The sequence below is a fragment of the Setaria viridis genome, chromosome 3, assembly GCF_005286985.2.
Source record: "Setaria viridis chromosome 3, Setaria_viridis_v4.0, whole genome shotgun sequence".
In the NCBI taxonomy this organism is placed as follows: Eukaryota; Viridiplantae; Streptophyta; class Magnoliopsida; order Poales; family Poaceae; genus Setaria; species Setaria viridis.
The window spans coordinates 15,063,072-15,083,165 of NC_048265.2; the positions used below are offsets into that span (position 1 = coordinate 15,063,072).

General features: G+C 42.6%; 2 protein-coding genes and 2 pseudogenes across 4 annotated transcripts; 2 read left to right on the top strand and 2 right to left on the bottom strand.

The window, feature by feature from the left end:
* The first annotated feature begins 1,670 nt into the window (after positions 1-1,670).
* On the top strand, positions 1,671-3,309 carry LOC117849078 (protein ORANGE-LIKE, chloroplastic-like; annotated as a pseudogene).
* A 678-nt stretch (positions 3,310-3,987) lies between these two features.
* LOC117849079 (beta-1,3-galactosyltransferase pvg3-like) lies at positions 3,988-5,807 on the bottom strand (annotated as a pseudogene).
* A 1,639-nt stretch (positions 5,808-7,446) lies between these two features.
* On the top strand, positions 7,447-11,804 carry LOC117848583 (B3 domain-containing protein Os05g0481400). The gene is made up of 8 exons (XM_072292733.1): positions 7,447-7,693; positions 8,776-8,979; positions 9,190-9,255; positions 9,351-9,449; positions 10,327-10,361; positions 10,448-10,625; positions 10,724-10,930; positions 11,379-11,804. The coding sequence occupies exons 2-8, from the start codon at positions 8,890-8,892 to the stop codon at positions 11,538-11,540; spliced, it is 837 nt and encodes a 278-aa protein (XP_072148834.1). The 5' UTR covers positions 7,447-7,693; positions 8,776-8,889; the 3' UTR covers positions 11,541-11,804.
* A 99-nt stretch (positions 11,805-11,903) lies between these two features.
* LOC117848582 (probable LRR receptor-like serine/threonine-protein kinase At1g06840) lies at positions 11,904-19,555 on the bottom strand. Of its 3 annotated transcripts, none has more exons than XM_034730038.2 (21): positions 19,256-19,555; positions 18,436-18,597; positions 18,211-18,358; positions 17,714-17,785; positions 17,396-17,467; positions 17,067-17,210; positions 16,911-16,982; positions 16,736-16,807; positions 16,540-16,614; positions 16,260-16,328; positions 15,961-16,029; positions 15,822-15,893; positions 15,415-15,501; positions 15,267-15,335; positions 14,345-14,841; positions 13,756-13,908; positions 13,400-13,683; positions 13,262-13,313; positions 12,894-13,144; positions 12,674-12,808; positions 11,904-12,489 (listed from the first exon to the last, which is right to left on the bottom strand). In XM_034730038.2, exons 2-21 carry the CDS (start codon positions 18,530-18,532, stop codon positions 12,142-12,144), a joined length of 2,838 nt encoding a protein of 945 aa, XP_034585929.1. In that variant the 5' UTR covers positions 18,533-18,597; positions 19,256-19,555; the 3' UTR covers positions 11,904-12,141. The 3 variants fall into 3 exon arrangements, with proteins under 3 accessions (XP_034585929.1, XP_034585930.1, XP_034585931.1); XM_034730039.2 differs by having other exon boundaries at positions 18,436-18,616; XM_034730040.2 differs by lacking the exon at positions 16,260-16,328.
* Between the last annotated feature and the right edge of the window lie 539 nt (positions 19,556-20,094).

A 20,094-nucleotide genomic window follows, 5' to 3' on the forward strand; every position in this document is an offset into this window, starting at 1 on the left:
CTTGATCTTCAAATCCCTCAAACTGCTGAACGTCTACACGCGTCACACGAGCACATACAAACAAACAAATACATAACATAAGAAAAATAGTACACCAATCATAATAAAAAGAGAAAACAATCTTGAAAAACTAATCTACGCATTAAAACGAACACGTGGATATAAAGAACGCAAAAAATGGAATTAAGATGCAAAAGATATGATTAAAACAAGTTTAAGGGGCTTTTCTGCGAGAAAAACGAAACTTCCAGGGCTAAACTGCGAGAAACTGAGGACTTATACATAATTACGCATATAAACCGAAGGTTTAACGCGTAAAAACGCAACTCAGGATGGCGAGTTAGTTTTATAAAAGAGCAGGGTTTAAAACAAAGGAAAATAGGACAGGCTCGTAAATATTTTTGAACTAGCTTGCACTGCAGGTTGATTTGCGGAGAATACGAGGGCTTAAATGCAAAAGTGATGCTGCCAGTTGACTCTCGCGTAGGCCGTCGATTTGGGATCGAGCGGCTGGCGATGAGTTGCGCTGACGCCAGCGGCGATGGGAGGCGGCATTGCGGCGGCGCTCCGCCGGAGCTGCTCGAAAATGAGCTCCTGGTCGTGGTTTCGAATGCGGATTGCACGGGAAGAACGAGGGGCGCGCGACGAACTTGTTTGGGGCTTCGACGAGGGACGGGCCGCGGCCGAGACTCACTGTGAGGCCGAGCTTGCGGCGGCGGCACTGGAACTCGGAGGCAGCTAGGGTTTGGTGGTGCGGCGAAAAGGGCCGAGGGTGGCGGCCTTATATAGGGGCGGAGGCGGCGGTGGCTCGGCTCGAGCTCGACGCGGATGCGGGGACGCGGCCTGCGGAGGAAGGAAGGCGCGGTGCAAGAAAGGAAGGAGAAGAAGGAAGGTGTGGCGGAGAAAAAGAAAAGGCCGGGGGAAGAAGAAAGGAAGGTTGAAGGACGGATTGACCGGCGGGCCCCGAGTGGCAGTGAGAGGAAGCGGAGCTGCAGCGCTAGCTGGGCCGCGCGGCGAAATGGGCCGGAGGGAGCTGGCTGGCACGAGAGATTGAGCTGGGGAAAAGGAAACGGCTTGCTGCGCAGCTGGGCTAAGGAAAAAAAGAAAATAAGATGCAGCCCGTAAGAGAAAAGTTAGAAAGGAAAAGGGATAGTTTGAAATAAAATCAAATTTTAAAATTTAAACTTCAATTCAAATCCAAGCACACAAAAGATATGTAGCAGCATGAATGCACAAAGAAATCCTATGATGGTTTAACTTAATTTTGGAAAATGCATTTAAATGCCTAAAAATTTAAATGCGGCCCTAATTTGGATGAATTTTATTGAGTTTGAAAATTTCAAATTTTGGGTGTTATAATCAGGCATGTCGTAGTTAAATTGGCCTTCTTTGTAAACATGTTACATTAACCCTCCCACTATTTGGTGAAATGCCTCTTAGGAAATGCTTCTGTGAATATTGCATTACATTAAGATCATTTATATTTAGAAATTTGGATCCAAGTACAGATCCAAACACACTATTTACATTACATGCAATCAGCCAGGATACTAGCTATTTATACCTTTTCTAAGACTCCTTCCTCAATATCTTACGGCATTCATTATTTTTTGCTTTTTAAACTCTCACAAAAATTATAAATACCTACTACCGGCATCAGCAAATAACAAATGGAGCATCACATCTCCAACTATCCGGGTGCCAGCAGTGAAGACAATGAAATGCCTGAGATTCCATCAACTATTCATTTATGCCTCATGCCCTCATGTGGTGACCAGCAACTCTCAACAAACTTTTGAAAAATGATCATGTTGGCATCTGAAGTCGTTCTAAGTTCTATTATTTTTTCTTTTGTCCAAAACAGTCACCGAAGACAATGAAGCAACTCTATATGACATCATTCTCTGTCATATCTGGGATAATCATTTTTGGAGGCTTGATAGCCCCAGTAGTAAGTGACATAATTCTTTAAAGCACCTCAATTATTTATGTTTGTACTCCCTTTTTTTTCAAGAACCTCTGATCACTATTATTAGTGATATAGCAAGTTATCAATCTTTCTTTGGGTGCAGCTTGAACTGAAATTAGAGCTCGGTGGTGCATCTTATGAAGATACTACATGGATTATGGACCTTGCACTTGCCTCTTCAATTGAGGTGCTTTGAAGAACATATATCTCGATAGTGAATTCTGTATCAGTGTTTAGAAAAGTGATTTGATACATTTTTGTTGGCTTCTGTTCAGTCAGGTAGACCCCATAGGCCATAGTGGCGTCCTTTTCAGGTGGCATGGTTGGTGTTATCTCAGCTCTAATGTTGGTTGAAGTGAGAAACGTCAGGCAACAAGAGAAGAAAAGATGCACTTATTGCCATGCGACGGGTACAGGCAATTTCATTTTGACCTATCTGACCCAAGAATGGCCTCAGCCATGCCTAATGCATGATTCATCGTCCAAAATGCAAACTTGGATATATCTGAAATGATATTTTGCCTGTGTACCTAATGCAGCAACACTAACTCTGTACTCACATGTCTGATCTTGCTTCTGTAATGCAGGATAGTTGCCATATGCTCACTGTTCTACTAGCGGGATGTTATTGAGAAAAAAGCCTTTTTCACTATCAGGGAATAATATGTGGTCAACGGATGGAAGGTGTCAGAATTGTTCAGGAGCTGGAAAGGTATATATGCTGTCTATCGCCACTGTGTTTCGCTATTATCAGTTTGATGTTGTATAGAATATTGAATTGGGATCAATGGAACGGTTATTATTCTTTAGGTATTTGTCTTTAGGTTAAATTGCAAGGTGATAGTGCAGATTAAACAAATTTTTGGTGCTTAAATTCAGTTTTACACAAAAAAATGTTCCTGGTTACAGAAGAGAACAGATGAGCACTTCATATCATCCGTACAAATAACATGAATGCCTCCATAAATTGTATTGATTCTTGGGTGTCCATGTTTGCCAGGTGATGTACCCGACATGCTTGTGCACAGGAATGCAGATGGCAAGCGAGCATGATTCACGTATAGATCCCTTTTCATTTTCAGTAGTGTTGAGCAATTGGACAGTGCCACCCAGACACTCCGCATACGTGTTACTCCGGAGCTTACATGCTGATTACGCCAATTCCATAATGTGACCATGCATGTAAGTTAGGAGTTATATACTACATCTGTACCAAAAGAAAGCAACTACTATTCATATCTTCGTGTTCCATCAGCTCCGTTGCATTTCTTCTTCAGGCTGATGCTGAGACAGATGAGGTCTATGCACAGATGACACTGCAACCACTAAGCGTCGTCTAAACCCAGTAATAACTCACTGGTGAAGACATTTCTATTTTGTTCGTCAAATAGCTCAGCGAGCTTACAGATCTCACGAGTCACGATCTTGTCAGCCAACTGTTAAGTTTTGTACCCTTACTTAAACAATCCGACCTGCTATCTATAACACAAGCAATACAAGTTCTATTACCGTTACATCGACATTTTTCTTATCAGTAAATTCCTAAGCTTTTGGACAATCCCTACACAATATCACCGCTGGATAGCTAAAACATGGCGCGGCAACGACGCGCCCCAGGTTTTCTAGTCTGAATGAAATCGAGGAGCATCATTAGTTGGCCTTCAGAATGGGTTGAATTCACTTTAGACGGGCTAGGTTGGGCCTCTATTCAGTGGAACTTTAGCTGCTCCTCTATGTACTCAACGGCCCATATGAATTCTCCTCCCGAGTCGTCCGCTTATACATCAAACAAGACCAACAGATGAGGCACAACCTCAAACTCGAAATTGCAAACAAATCCAAATTATGCCATCCTCTTTTCTATCAGCATTATTCAGTAGTAACACCAAATGGATACGTAACTGCCGCCCACCAACCCTTAACAGCATCCAACGCACGCGCATCCGGCCCCGACCGAGCCCCCACGAGAGCGAACGCCCAAGAACTGAACCAACGGTTCAACTCGATCAGCTCAGGCCTTACGGCCTGCCCGCCGCCGCCGGGGGCGGCGGGTGGTAGAGGTGGCCGGAGCGCGGGAGCCCCGCCGTGGCGTTGAAGTACGCGAGCGTCTCGGCCCACCGCGCGGCGTCCTTGAGCATGTGCACGGCGATGGTGTCCGGGACGAAGCCGTGCAAGAAGCAGCTGTCCGGCGAGGCGCCCTTGTAGTTGTACATCCTCGGCGCGGCGTCATACCGGTTTTGGCCCTGCCGGCGAGGTTGAGCCACCGCCCCGTCCACATGTCCTCGGGCCCATCCTGCTCGCGCCGGGCGAGGTCCGAGCCGGACACCCACCGCACCAGGTCCCACGACAGCGCTACCCCATCCCGGACATGAAGGGCGGGAACGGGTAGAAGTTCTCGCGGTCGCACGGCATCTGCAGCCCGAAGTAGGCGTCCTCGCGGGACGCGCCGCGCAGCGACGCCGCCAGCGCCGGCAGACGCAAGTACGTGTCGTCGTCGGCCTTCATCACGTAGTGGTACGGCGGCGTTATCGAATGCGCAGGCCACAGTGGAGAAGAAGGTGTAGGTCTTGCCGTTGTCCATGTTCTCGGCGCAGTCGAGCACGATGATGTCGCCGTAGCGCATGATCTCCAGCGTCACGAACACCGCGTCGTCCGGGGACGTCACGTTGCAGAAGACGAACCGGATGTCCACGCGGCCGGAGAGGGACGGGTGCTCCCGGACCTGGAGCGAGTACTTTTTTTTTGTTTTTTAGCCCTTTTTCGAAAGGCTCACAAGTAGGTTCCTGACGGAACCAATTCCAAAAATGAACCTTTAGCTTGGCGCCATCGACGCTGGCGCTAAGCTACAACGTCTCGACGCCAGCCATCCTGGCGCCAAGGTCTATGCGCAGCTGCTGACGTGGGTGCCAATGTGGCAAGGGCTTGGCGCCATGGATCTTGGCGCCAAGCTTGGCGCCGTAGATCTTGGCGCCGAGCTATCTACCCCGTACCTCTTCGCGTTTCGAACTAAATAAGTATAATTATTCCGAGAAGTGTGCAACAAACTAAGCTGTGGTTCAACTGGTTAGAAGGTGGGCTTCTTATCCTGGAGACAAGGTTCAACACAGGGGTTTGAACTCAGGTCTCCAAGATAAGAAACCCACCTCCTAACCAATTGAACCACAGCTTAGTTTGTTGCACACTCCTCGGAATAATTGTACTTGTTTAGTTCGAAACGTGAAGAGGTACGAGGTAGATAGCTCGGCGCCAAGATCTACGGCGCCAAGCTTGGAGCCAAGATCCATGGCGCTAAGGCTTGGCGCCAAGATCCATGGCGTTAAGCCCCCGCCACATCAGCATCCGCGTCAGCAGCTGCGCATGGACCTTGGCGCTAGGGTGGCTGGCGCCAAGACGTTGTAGCTTGGCGCCAGCGTGGATGGCGTCAAGCTAAGGGTCTATTTTTGGAATTGGTTCCTCCAGGAACGTATTTGTGAGAATCTTTCGCAAAAAAGGCTAAAAAACAAAAAAGTCAGGCGAGTACACCGTCCGCAGCAGTTGACGCGGCTCGTGCTTGGCCGGAAACGTCTGGATGCCGATGAGGATGCGCACGTCGCCGTCGTCTGTTGATATTTAACCCACCATGAGTTTGAGAGGGGTGTTAGATGTATATGTACTGTTGATATTTACCTTTTCTATTAGGGGGTTCCGTGTATATTTTCCCCTCCTGTACCTGTATATATATGGGCCTAGTGCCCCTGTTATGAATACAAGTGTTATTCCTAACAAGTACAATGCACAAACTATCTGGTTGTCCATCTAAGCAGAGTGTCACCTCACTATCAGAGCAAGCAAGGGTCATAGCTGTACCAGCACCAAAAAAGACTGGCATTAGATAACAAGGGAGCAATAGGTTGAAAATGCATTACAACGTACACAACATAGTCTAATGATCAAAATGTTAGCGGTCAAATTCTGTCAATTAACTCCGTTCCCTCCATTCTATTCATTATCATCATCATCAGTCTGACCACTGCATCCATAAACACAAAAGTGACAATTATGTTCAAGTTTATTAAACTGTAAATATGCCCTAATAGAAGTGCATCTCCTCAGCCCCGACCATTAAAGAACGATCTATTTGTAAATAACCTCTTGAGTGACTTCAATAAATTTAATTTAGTTAAAAAATAGTTACAAACTCACTCTGAAGTTAGGCCTGGTTTGGTTCGTTTGCTTATTTTTAAGCACCCGTCACATCGAATATTTAGATACTAATTAGGAGTATTAAACGTAGACTATTTACAAAATCCATTACATAAGCGGAGGCTAAACGGCGAGACGAATCTATTAAGCCTAATTAGTCCATGATTTGACAATGTGTTGCTACAGTAAACATTTGCTAATGATGAATTAATTAGGCTTAATAGGTTCGTCTCGCCGTTTAGTCTCCACTTATGTAATGGATTTTGTAAATAGCCTACGTTTAATACTCCTAATTAGTATCTAAACATTTGATGTGACACTTGCTAAAAATAAGCAAAGGGAACCAAACGCCCCCTTACAAATGAATCCCATGTGCTGAAGAATCTAAAAAGAAAAAGAATAAATTGTATAAGAATGTATCAAAATACAACACAGTGCATAGAAAGGAAATACAAAAATAATATATTTACGGTCCTTCCATCTTGCATTCGTACATCAGGAAAAGGATCAATTTTGTTATGTACATTCCAAAATCTTCTGACAACATTAAATCAAACACAGCAACCTCCGTGACTTGTTGAACCTCATCAATCTTCCAAAAAAACACAGCAACTCTCGCTACATGTAGTGGTGGTTTCTCTCTCTTCACCTTTGTTTATTTAAAAATGCTGATGTGGCTATGCTGTAGATAGCTTGTGGGGACATGTTGCGGGTGCCCTAAATACCAAATAGAGCCGGAGCCGTAGAGCTCCATTAAAGCCCTTACTTACAGAACGAGGAGACTAGTACTTTATATACCCGTGTTTTTTTGAACAAAGTATATGCCTATGGTTGCCCTGGCCTTACTAAGAACATTCTTTACACAACACGTGATCTTTATAGCAGAAGGGGAAAAACGTGTTTGTAGCAAGAGTCAACGGCTACCTGGCAGGGTCCACGTGCCCACGCACTGGGCCTTGTGCGTCAGCCACGCAGGACCCAACACGTTGGACGGCCACGTGTCCGTCGGTGGCGGCGCCCTACGACTCATAGGATTCTCCATGAGGAATCTCTCTCGGCTCATTCGAATTCGAAACGGTAATACTAGGAGTAAGACATCTGACGCACCAATTAAATATCAGATGCTACGTGGCTGCATCTCATCCATGAGATGTCCACTGCCTACTGCTCCTTCCAGGGAAATAATATCCCACGTCATTATCCGCTCGAGTGCTTTTCCCGTGGCCATCCATTCATCTCTCACACTTCTATCCTGCACCACTCATTCATCTCTCTCTAACAGATGAGGCTCTAGGACCTCCATTGTGTGGCGATGATACCCTTGCTAGGCCCCATGGTCCTCGAGGAGTAGAGGAGCATGACCGGGTCATGAGGGGGGTCGAGCAGAATGGCAGAGATCTCCCTCGATGGTGGCGGCAGTAGAGCTAGGATCGAAGGGGAGGTTGGTGGACTCGATGAGCACTATGTGGAGTCCGTCGGTGCCGCGTGTGAGTTCGATTCCTTCGACGAGGTCCACCCCAGTGCCGAACTCCACTATGGAAGGTGAGCTTCTCTCCTCCATGGTGGGAGTAGTAGATAAAAACCCATCCATGATTGGGGTCTGCAAGCTTCTCACCTCTACATGGTCTCCTCATTTTCTCGTGGCGGAGCCCCTCATGGCACCTTCAGCGGATGGCATCATCAGCGATGCTGTAGTAGCTGTTTTATGTTGTTACGTTAATTGTTTCTCTGTGTTGCAATAATCTGTATTTTTCTGGATGTTGCAGTATGTGATTTTCTAGATGTTGCAATAGATGATTCCAATGTTGCATCAATTGAGTTTTGATGTTGGGATTACTTTTTTTCAACGGTGTAGTATGTGATTGCGGATGTTGCATTAGCTTCTTTTTATTGTTGTGGCAAGTGAATTCGGATGTTGAAAGTCACCTTTTTTTTTACTGTTGCATCAGTTTTAGCTCGAAATTTCAATTTTGTGTCAGATATTTTCAGATACTACCATGCTATTTGGTTGATGTTCCACAAGTTATACCGGGTATTGCAATAGATGATTTTCCATGTTACTAAAAATAAAATGGAATGCTCACAGCACATAATTTTTCCGTGATGTTACAATAGTAAAATCGAGATGTTTCTTTAAGATGTTTTTGATGTTGCATGGTTTGGTATGAGATGTTTCATCCCTTTCTATTTTCTAGTGTTTACTTTTTCTTCACCTCTCGCTCATGCAATGTTCAAGTTCACCCATTGACTCGTGGGCTTAAATGTTGCATGTAACGTACCACCGGCACTGCCTTTCCCCTGAACTAGAGTTGCTCTTGCCTACTCCCCGTGTCTATCGGTGACATGCGATGTTCAAGTCCACCTAATGATTCGTTCGTGGGTTTAAATGTTGCATGTAATATGGAATGCATGTTGCGGCTGTAATTTTTCATCCGTAAATTTAAATGTTACATGTAATATGGAATGCATGTTGCGTCTGTAATTTTTCCGTTGCTTAACCGTTGGACGCTAGCGTCCGGATCGTAGGATTCGCCACGAGGAATCTCTCTCGGCTCGTTCGAATTCGAAATTTCAATGCCCACGGCCACAAGGCAACTGGCCTCACCCTGCATTTCTCTCTCTAGAAAAGAACTCGAAAAGCCCCATCCCCATTCGCTTTCTCGCTCCCCTGCCTCGCCTACAGAGAGAGAGACCGAGACCAGGGGGGACTGGGAGAGAGAGTGGCGGCCGGCGGGGACATGGCGACGAAGGCGAGCAGCGCCGCCTCCGGCGCGGCCTACGAGGAGCAGCGCAGGAAGCGGGTCCTCGAGAACCTCAAGCACCTCGAGGTGAGCACGCTCGTCTCCCTTCCTTCTCGAGACGGATTACGGATCAATCCACGGATCCACTCTTTTCTTCTCTTTATTCATCTTTATTTAAAAACCTACCTTTTCTTCCTTTGGACCATTCATTTCTTCTCTTCTTCCCCACCGATTTCTGCGGGTTCCTTGGTCGATCTGCTTGTGTTTCTAACCGTCGCGCCTGATTCCTCTCCGCAGGATTTGGGCATATCGGAGATGTCGAAGAGCCTGCTCCAGGCGGCGAGGCTGCAGAAACAGAGCAAGGTGCTGCCCACACGTACACCGCTTGTCGCTCGCGCGCGCGTGTTTCGGGATAGTGTGGCGACGCTGGGTTGACTCGTTGTGATTCTGTTTTGCAGGGCGGCGTGCGCGTGAGCCCCAAGGCGAGGAAGAAGTTCGACGCCACCGAGGTGCGGCGTTCCTCGAGGGCGAAGGCCACGGTTTCCTACAAAGATGATGTGAGTTCTTCGTTGGCCTGTTGTATGCCGTACTGATCAAAGTATGCAGTTTTCGTGAAAACGGTAACTGTCAGTGTTCCCTGTTTGAAGATCCCTATTGAATTTTATTCCTGCGATTCTTGAATATGCCATATACTTGATTTTAATTGTGTGGCTCAGAAACCTCATGGTTTGAGTGCGACCTTTTCTGGTTGCATCCGGGCCCTGTTTGGATGGAAATTCCTTTTTGTAGTTCGAACAAATTACCATGGTCAAACTACGTCTCTCAGTAAAGTATTTTAGATTTAACTTGTAGATTTATCTATTTGCATAAATATCTGTAGAAAAGACGAATAGTCAAACAAGTGAAAAAAATTCAATGGTATCATATATTTAAGAACCGAGGTAGTAACAGATTTTGTAGTTTTGAAAACCATGGCAGTAGTCTATCTGAAACTTCTGTAGTCGTCATAAACCGTAGTAGTTATCTGTTCTAACTTCAATCCGTGGTTTTCAGCCACTGTATCACCCACACAGGGTTGTAGTCTTGGAGGTTTAGAAACTTTACATCAGACCTTTTTTTCTAAACCATGATTTTGCATGTCTCTGGTTTCTAAAACTAAAGTTTCTTGATAAAACGGTTTCTCAAAACTATGAAATCCAAACAGGCCAGAGCCATGTTTTATGGGGTATCTAGTTTGAGGAACTAATCCTTCCAAGAATGTGTTAGTCCACTATGGATTATTCTATATTTTGGTGGGATGAAATTATGATCTCATGTTCTTGTTGGTAATGGACTGATCTATGATTCCATAAGGCTGTGATGTTGTATGTAATTAGTTCAAGCTGTGTAGTGTGACTATTGTTGATACTGACATGTTCTTTTTTGTTCCACCAGTATGGCGAACTAGATACTTTTCTTCGTCGCAAAAGGTAATGCCTTTGTTTACCTTGTCTATGTAAATTAGATGGTACTGTGCCTGGACCCAACTAATCGGCTACTTTATTTTGTTGAACAGGCGCAGTGGTGGTAAGAACTCTGAGCAGGGAAGAGAATACACTGGAAGAGTTTCTTCTTATGAACAGCAACAGCGTGCTTTCAGAAGAGCTGAGAAACTTCAAGATGGTCTGGACCCTAATAACCCATCATTTGTTAAGACCATGGTTCGATCACATGTGTCCAGCTGCTTTTGGCTTGTAAGCTCTAAGATGTTGTGCATTAGAATTTCTTTGACTAGTTTTGGCACAAAATATAGTATCAACTACTAATCAAGGATATATTATGTGCACCTTAGGGTCTTCCTACAAGCTTCTGCAAACAGAATCTGCCTCCCACAGAGTTTAGGATGGTGTTGGAGGATGAAGATGGTGTTGAATTTGATGCTATCTATATTGGGAAACGAACAGGTCTAAGTGGTGGATGGAGGGGCTTTGCAATGCACCACAACTTGGAGGATGGAGATTCCTTGGTCTTCGAATTGGCTGAGCATGACAGATTTAAGGTATATCGTGCTTTAAATTTAGTTCAACATTGCACACTAATCTGGACCAGATAGACTGCCTTATTATGGCAGTTTAACCTTGCAAACGTTTTTAACCTTCTCCTAATTACACATTTGCCATAAGAATGGAAACAGAATCCAAAGGATCTGACATGAATAGTCTGGAAGAAAACATGTTTGCAGAAGCGCCCCCTAATGTATCAAGCAATCATGGCAAGGAATTAGCTTAGCTATATTCTTGCGCTGTTGTGCCTGTTAGATTGGTATTTATGAATGACTATGAGGCTCTATAAATATCCCTTCTTTTTTGCGGTTGCTCTATGAATATCCTTCAACAACTCTACAAAAAAAAATTGCAGGTCTAACCATTTGTTCTATTCTATATTTAGTTGCATTTTGTTGGGTCTTCTTGATTGAACTTCACATGCAATTCTTTTATCTATTGCAGATTTATATAATAAAAGCTATAGATGATGATGATGTAGAAGAGGATGAGTCTGATGACAAGAATGCCAGTGGGGGTACTAAGGAAGAGCCTGCTGAGGAAGATTCACCTGCTGCCGAGCCTCCAAAAGGTGCCAAAAGAAGAAAACTCCGTGGACGGCGGTAGTTTGCCTGTTAGTTTGCATCAGCTTGAAATATTAGGCACTCCTGGTGAACGAATGTTGTCATGCTAGCAAAGCGTCTCCTGTCAGGTCATCTATTTTGCCCAGTTTTTGTTGACCTGTTCTTTCAGAAATTGTGGGCAACCGATTACCCATATATCGCTGCAACAAGTACACCTATCAACGTAGGTAGCCCTTGATTCCATGTAAATAGGTAGTTTGGCACTCAGAGCACTTGTATTCTCAGAATCCCCTATGTGCGCTACTAAGCTAGTGTGTCACGTAGTGTGATGTTGGTTTAAACAATGCTTCTGTGCATATGAATAAGAGTCATTAGCAAAGGGAATAATCGCTAATGACATCGTATATGCAGCGAAACATTGTTACTTCTGAACGCCCAAGACAACATGTCAATATTCTCAGCTCTATTCATTTACAGAACCATATCTGAAAGCTAAAAAGGCTACGTCAATAACGTTCCTGACATCCCGTGTGTGTCATACAAAGGACCTGGGAGTGCTAAGCCTATAATGTTAGGCCCTCCGTTTTGGAGTACAAAACAAATTTGTTGCATATTCACAAAATTACACCATGAAAACACCATGACTACCGAGGAGTCACCCTTCCAGAAATCATGCCGCTGCTCGCATCAAGACTCCCAGAGACCTGCGACGAGATGAAGAGGGTCCCAGACGCTGAAGCCGACAATGACTTACTAACATCGGTCGAGTCTGTCTCCGAGGTTTCCAGCAGAACCAGGTCCTCTTTAGGCATCATCCTCAAGATGAGCTCAAGTTCTCTCACAATCTCCCACATGGAAGGCCTGTCATCAGTTTCATCCTGGCAGCACTTGGTTGCTAGAGATAGGAACCTGCTGACACATTCTGGAGGGCACAAGCCCATCCGGCCGTCGATTATTCCAGAAATATTGCCTGATTGGCAAGCAGAGTTTACCTACAACGGCAAAATGAAGGTCTTAATTACATATGTGCTTGGTTTTTTTACTAAAGGAAGCACAAGACAAGATTCCTGGTAATACTATAGGTTATGGATTTTCAATGGAAGGCTGTCATTTTTTGTTGCAAGAATTGGACTGCCATTTAAAGATGGTGTGAATCCAGAGTTGAAGATTGTGTACCTCTCTCACTATGTTTTTACCATGCTCAATTGGCTTCATCCCGGTCAACATTTCAAGAAAAACAACGCCAAGGCTATAGACATCGCTCTTGTCCGTCAATTTGTGAGTTAGGAAATATTCCGGATCAAGATAGCCCTGCCAAAATGGTAATGGTATACTACCATAAAAGAAAGCATGGCAATTTTGACATTGTCAATGTGACTGACAGTATGAGACTTACTGGGGTGCCCTTAACAACAGTGGAGACATGAGCTGGTAATGTCCCTTCGACATCTGGCACTGGAGCAAGCCTTGAGAGACCAAAATCAGCTACCTTTGCGACGAATTTCGAGTCCAACAGAATGTTGCTGGCCTTCACATCACGGTGGAATATAGGTGGATCTGCTTCAGTATGTAGATACAGAATTCCCTTTGAGGCACCCAATGCAATTTTCAGCCTCAAACCGAAACTTAAAGGTCTTTTGGACTTGGCTGTGGTTGGCAAATGGTGTAAAACCAGAAGAGGTGGTTAGTGCAGATTAAGAATACTGATTAGCATAGAAAAGAGAAAATGTTCAAAATTTGACAGTGAACTCGCCAATTACTCACCAGAAAGATGATCACGTAAAGTACCATTTGACATGAATTCATAAACCAGCATCTACAAAACACGATTTGAATGAGCAGTTCAGCAATACTGACAAAATATATTTTGCTACATATATAATTACAATAAAAAAGTTTCACCTGCTCATCTTCTTCATCACAATAGCCAACCAATGAAACCAAATTGCGATGATGCAATCTTGACAATAACTCTATTTCTGTGCAGAACTCCTTTGAGCCTTGAAGAGAATCTTCATGTGCTCGTTTGATTGCTACAATTGCTCCATCAGCTAGAATACCTTTGTAGACTTTTCCATAACCTCCTTGGCCAACTTGGGCCGATATATCAAAATTATTTGTGGCTATAGCCATTTCTTCAAATGCGAAGCATCTAACGCCATCAATTTTGACAGAAAACCTCGACACTGCAAATAGCATGATATTATATATCTTCAGGTGCTCTCTCTTGAACATACAACGAAATATAAATTACTTACTTGAACGCTTCGAGACTGTTCTATGTCTTGAACGCCTTCTCAGCATGAGGGTGGTAGCTACCACGGAAAGTGCAATAGCGCCAGCTATTGAGCCTGCCAATATACTGCCCAGTGCAGCCTTGCTTAAACCTGTTGAAGCTGCATTTGGAAATTCTGCAAAATTGCGACAAATAAAAGATTCTAAGCACTAATATATGGTTAATTGGGCTCAGCGAGCCGACAAAAATTCAATGAAGCACAAGTCGAGGACAAAGTTAATTGCTAGTCAATCTATGTTCCCAAAAAAGAAAACACCATAACTTATTGTCTCAATTTTCTATATCGAAAACAGCATGCACATAGCAAGTGGACAAACTTTATTTTGAGGAAGTAATATATGCTATTTTGTTGCATGCAATCATTACACTATATGCTGCTAAGCAAGCTAACATAAATGCTACAAAAAGTTATAATAAGCCAAAATAGTTCACGAAATAATATATAGAAATTCACTGAAGTCCTTTTTTTTCTCGCAGGAAAACTAAAAATAAGCTGATAGCAGAACATAGTTTTGAATAATAAAAATAATATATTCAAAGCGGACGCATACCATCTGCATAGGAACCCAGTGTGAAGTTGAGAAGCTCATATGGACCAAATACATCTGAAAGAGTAATTTCCCAGCCAGCAAGTACATGTCTGAGTCGCACAATCTCAGATATATTGAATAAACTTGAATTACTTGGAAATAACTTCATATGCATATTTAGCCTTGGACCAACTTCCCATATGTAGTGCTCAATGTTTAGCTGATAGAGAAACAGTTGCAGCAAAGAGGTTAAGTTGATACCAAAGGCTTCTTCATGGGGATGAAAGTCTGTAATTCCTGGACTTTTCAGACGAAGTCCAACTCCAAGTGGCACCGCACAAAAGCAAGGAATAGGCGATGACGGATTGTACTCGTAATTTTTATCTGTAGGGCAAGGTTGACAACTAAAGGTAGAGCCTTGTTCCTTTTTCGATGTTTGCTGGTTTACTGACATGGGTTTGCACAGGTTGGTTACCAGAGCTCCATTAGTATTCCTACACACAGGGTTTCCATAAAGCCTGCCGAAAACAAAAATAGTGGTGATCATTATCTATTGCATGAGAAGTTAGTCATAAAGGTAATTGAAACATTTCCTTTGCCCCTGAGAAAAGTGCAATCTTGAGTTCTAGTTCTGATTTTCACACTTGCATGATGATTCAAGTGTAGGATGTGAAGGAAACTGCTCTCAAACAACAGTCTCAGACTGTTGCACCCATAGAAACACTGGGTGTCAAAGGAAAAGAGATCTGTACAGCTCTTGACAGGTGATACAACATTAACCACCAAATGCAAAATTTAACAATTAATATTGGATACATTATCGAGAAAAAGTCTACCAAATTTGTATAATCTCAGTTAAGTATGCACTCAGACTATGGGCATGTGAGGAATTATTCCAAATTTAAAATGCATAGCATATATATATATATATATGGGAACATACATGACAGTGACATTTGGGGGAGGGTCAAATGTTGCCGGAATTGTGTTGAGAGAATTGTTTTGGAAGTCTCTGCATTATTAAACAAATGTTTATCGCATATATTGTTAGATTTGAAAGCAAATACTGCTGCAAAAAAGAAGGTTCATACAGAACAAGGCTTCTATTCCCAGCAAGATTGATGTCATTCCAGATTATCGAGGGAACAGAACCATTTAGATTATTATCTTCAAGTGATCTGCAAAATAAAAATCTCATGTGATCTTTGAAGAACAAAACATTAGAGATTACAAAATAGCCTGAGAACTTTTACATATTTGCTTTTATTTTCAAATCCATCTTTTTTGGGAAGTAACTAATACAAACTGAGATTGTATTGATCTCGATAAAATCAGTACAGATTTGAATCCAATTAAGTGATTATAACCATGTCAGTAAATAAGATGTACGTCAAATCAAGAAAATTTGAATTTAAAATAAACTGTACCACAAACGACAAAATCAAATCCATATTCAGTGCGAAGCTGTTTGGAGCACTATTTAGCAAGCTACACTTACAATATCTGAAGATCGGGAAGCCCTGAGAAGTTCTTTGGGATAGTTCCATCGAGCATGTTGTGAGACAAATCACTGCCATATAACTAGAAATTAGATCAATGATTAACGAAAATAGAGAAGCATTATCATAACTACATACATTGTAGTGATGTTTGAAGCAAGCTTATTAGTCGGTATAGATCCTGTCAGCTGGTTCCAGCTAATATCCCTGAAAAATAACGTGAGAGTTATTAAGATAATATATGCAGTTATCCTGAACTGCATGAACTGAAAAATTGGGTGCCTACTGTAAAGGATAAAATTGCTCTAATCTTAAATTTCTATTTTAAACTGTCCCAAAGAGCCACGTTCATAGTAACAATCATTAGTCATAATGCTAAACTACATTAATTGGAGAAGTAATACTGAGATGCCCATAAGCTAGTCCAGTGTCCTCACAGATAGCCAAGTTGAGGTATGCTACTCAGATCAGGAATAGCTCCTTGCAAGCTGCAGTTCCTAAGACTCCTGGTAAAACAAGAAATATTATCCTCAGCCTTTATTGATTTTGTATAAGCTTAGGCATTATATAATCTGGATTTTGCACAACGGATGCTTGTAATTACCTTCTGAGTAAAGACTAAAGCTAAGTTATCATTACAGGTTTCATCTTCAGACTTCAAATAATAAGGGAGAAAGGCAGGAAAATCACAAGAATAACAGAAAAGGACATTCTTACAGCTTTAGTAGTGTGGATATGTTGCTATATGTAGTAGGGATGGAGCTTCCACTGAAGTTATTATTATCAGCCTGACTAGAAACCAAAATATATGAAGTCAGAAACAGGTACATGTTTCCTTGATCGGAAGCAATTTTCCTCTGACCACTAAAGTGAGGTGAATATAAATCCGTCACAAGAAAATTAAGTTACACACAATATTTTTAAAGCAGGCGCCTTTGCAAATTCTGGAGGAAGAGGTCCAGATAGATTGTTGTTGTCAACAAGCCTGCAATGTTTTTGTTACAGTAAAAGAACGGAGATTAATTTAATATTTCATTCTATAATTTGCATAAGAAGAAAAATTGGAAAAGAATTAGAGTTCTACATACAGGTGAAGAAGTAGAGGCAATCTGGACAGTTCGGATGGGATGCTCCCGCTTAATGAATTATTGTTCATATGACTAAAATGCACCGGATGATTGAGGTTAGAAATAAGTTCAAATGGAATGGAAAAGCAGAGACACAATGGAAATAACAATTCTTACAGATGTTTCACACTTCTTAGATTGGCGAATGATTTAGGTATGGGGCCAAATAATTGGTTTTGGTCAACCTGTAATCTGTTTAAGTTTTGAAGGTTGCCGATCTCATCTGGCAAAATACCTGAGAGCTGATTGCCATTCAAAAGTCTGCAAAAGGTATTACAAATAACAAAATTAACTTCTTTTAATACATGTACATTCAGATACTGCTGTAATGTTTACAGATAAGAAATGGTACTGTTCTAACTAATGTTCTTTTATGTGCATAGATTGTTACTACATGCTGAACAACTCAATGAAAGGCAAGAAAAATAATAGCAAAAAGAACTTACATAAGTTTAAGTGTAGTAACATTGCCTATCTCCTTCGGGATGCTACCAGTTAAGTTGTTCCACATAAAATCCCTTCAGGGACAACAGTAGTTAGTTGAATAGCATGAGAATCAACAATAAAATTTCTCTAAAAAGAAAAGAAGGAATCAAGAATAAGCAATCAAACTTGTGACAGAAAACTCAATAGCGAGGCATTATGAACTTAGGCTCTTATTGAAAAGATAGTAAGTGACACTAGCGCAGCTTAAAATTTACGAAATGCAGGAGAACTCGAGAAGACGAACGAGTTTGAACTTCAGACTTCAGAGTAATACTTACAATGTTTTCAGCCGAGATAAAAGACTGACCTCTGGTGCCAAACTTCCTGAGAGATTCCTGTTAAACAACTGTCTGCATGAAGTAAAAACAATGCTTCAGGAATAACTTGATCCTTACAGTAATGATTTAATGAGCTACTAGATTAACCATATCCAATATTGTGATGATATAAAAATATAAACAAATTTTAAAAAATGACAAGTCAAACAAACAAACAAAAAAACCTTCGAAAAGATACCTGAGCAATGGCTAGGAGTTGTAAACTTAGGCCGGCAGGAATAACTAAACTGAGGTTTCATGTTAGCATTTCAACCATAATAGTGTGAACTACTCATAAAGCCAGCATTTAACTGTAAAAGGTACTTTCGAGACAAAGAATGTATACTGATTTTTCTTCGACTGAGAGTTCACTACAGAATATCATACGCAGAGACTACCAGGAAGAAGAATGAAAGTTCAAAAACTATGAATAGATAAGACAGAGGTACTGATCATACAATTCTGTTACATGAAGATATGTATCATCATTCACTTTGTGGCAGAAGACCCCAGTCCAATTTGATCTGCACGGATCTCCCCTATTCCAATTCTTAAGGTTATTCATAGGATCAACTAATCTTCCCTTGATAGCCCTGAGCGCATTGACTGCATTACAGGAAGAAATCATTCGTTTGCAGCAAGTTCAAATTCGCACAAACTAACATATGGCAGCGAGAAATTACCCTCTGAAGTGTCAGTGCTCTGCCCCAATGCAACATCCAAGCAGGGGAGCAGCACAACCAGGATAACCGCAGAGAATACACCTCCAAACTTGGCCATCCCTCCGAGAAAATCACCAACAACTTGTCATATCATCCAACATCACAATTTCCAAACTCCAATTCCTATCCAAGAAAAAGGCCACTGCCCAATTAAATCCATTGTAAGAGTAATCTAATGACTAGCACCACCATCATTCTCCATGATGTGGATTTGCACGATCGGGGAAAATATTATGTATCCTTGCATGAATTTTTAAATGGAAGGTGAAATAAAGATCAGACGTGCAGATATGATACTAGTCGCAGGCAGTAGTGCACCTACCAAGTCCTAACAACCTGCCTGCACCAACTGTCCTCTGCTCAAATAAATAAATGGGGAGCAAGTATGGCTCGGATATATCAAACCCTTTTCCGAGCGAGCATATGTTGCTCAGCTTCACTGACAATTAATTCAACTACACTGATGAGAACACCTTCCTACTTTTGAGATCACGACATGCCAACTAAACTAGCAGATGCAACAGTACAGATACTTGCGCTTGATGTATAAGTACTGATGGAGGCACAAAATTTTCCGGGTCGATTCTAAAAGAGAACTAGGGAGAAAAGAATCTTTTTTAGTACAGATTTTTGAAGAAATGGACGCTGAGCCAACAACAAGATTCCCAGAACATAATAATCGCTTGAGAAAAAAAACAAGAAGAAGAAAAAGATTCGCAAAACATCCGTAAACGACACCAGCAGACAGTAATCAAATGAGCAGATTTTAGCAAGAACTCACCTCGAAGTTTAGCCAGAAAGGCTCTTCTTTGATTCTTTCCAGGAAGCCAATAAGTAGGAAAATGGAAGGCGGTTGAGGTTCAGGGCGAAGCGGAGGAGTCTGGGAGTGCGTGAGAACGCGGCGTTGCTCCTCCGGCCGGCTTCCGTCTCGATCCTATCCGCTTTGCTTACTTCAGCGCCCGCCCACGCGAGCGGAGCGAGTCCCGCTGCTACGAGCTTCTCACGGGGTTGGGTGACCTGCGCCGGCGCTGCCACTGCTTGACTGCTTGAGTCCGCTGCTGAAGTCTGATGCCCCCCGCCGTCGCGACGCGCGTTTTATAGGGTGGTAGATCGCGGAGAAGTGGTGGGGGTTTCCTCGTTGGAAACCTTTTTGGGTATCACCAGCGTGGATTTTCTTTTTTTCCACTACAACATGTAGAGTTGTAGACTAGTTTTGGTGTTAAATCTAATCTTAATACATAAGAAAGCAATTTAGAAATGCTAAAATAACGTACAATTTAGGATGGATGGAGTATCTAAGTTTGGATTACAGTGGGCAGTGGCAACAAAAGAGTGTATCGATGAATAGGAATAATATACTCCTGAATGAACCTCTTTAGCGAAAATAGATAGAATTTTGCGGAAAACAACACAATTCGTCCATCAGGTAGGATAGCCCCCCACACGATTACAATAACGGTTATGCTCACCGAACACTGTGGAACGCAGCTGGACGATGCAATAAACTGTTCATGGGACCAGAATGTTTGCATATTTGTCCTGCCTGCTGTTGCTCTCCTATTGAACAATTTTACCAAGTTGCTTCCAGGTCTCCGCTCGGTTCGTCGTTCTCACGGCTAC

Excerpts from the sequence above, each read along its gene's own strand:
- LOC117848583 (XM_072292733.1), top strand. The coding sequence starts at position 8,890 with ATGGCGACGAAGGCGAGCAGCGCCGCCTCCGGCGCGGCCTACGAGGAG. Across the intron at positions 10,626-10,723 it reads TGTCCAGCTGCTTTTGGCTT|GGTCTTCCTACAAGCTTCTG; the intron begins GTAAGCTCTAAG and ends TGTGCACCTTAG. Across the intron at positions 10,931-11,378 it reads CTGAGCATGACAGATTTAAG|ATTTATATAATAAAAGCTAT; the intron begins GTATATCGTGCT and ends TATCTATTGCAG.
- LOC117848582 (XM_034730038.2), bottom strand. The coding sequence starts at position 18,532 with ATGGCCAAGTTTGGAGGTGTATTCTCTGCGGTTATCCTGGTTGTGCTG. Across the intron at positions 17,468-17,713 it reads TTATCTCGGCTGAAAACATT|GGATTTTATGTGGAACAACT; the intron begins GTAAGTATTACT and ends TTGTCCCTGAAG. Across the intron at positions 14,842-15,266 it reads CCCCCAAATGTCACTGTCAT|GCTTTATGGAAACCCTGTGT; the intron begins GTATGTTCCCAT and ends TGTTTTCGGCAG.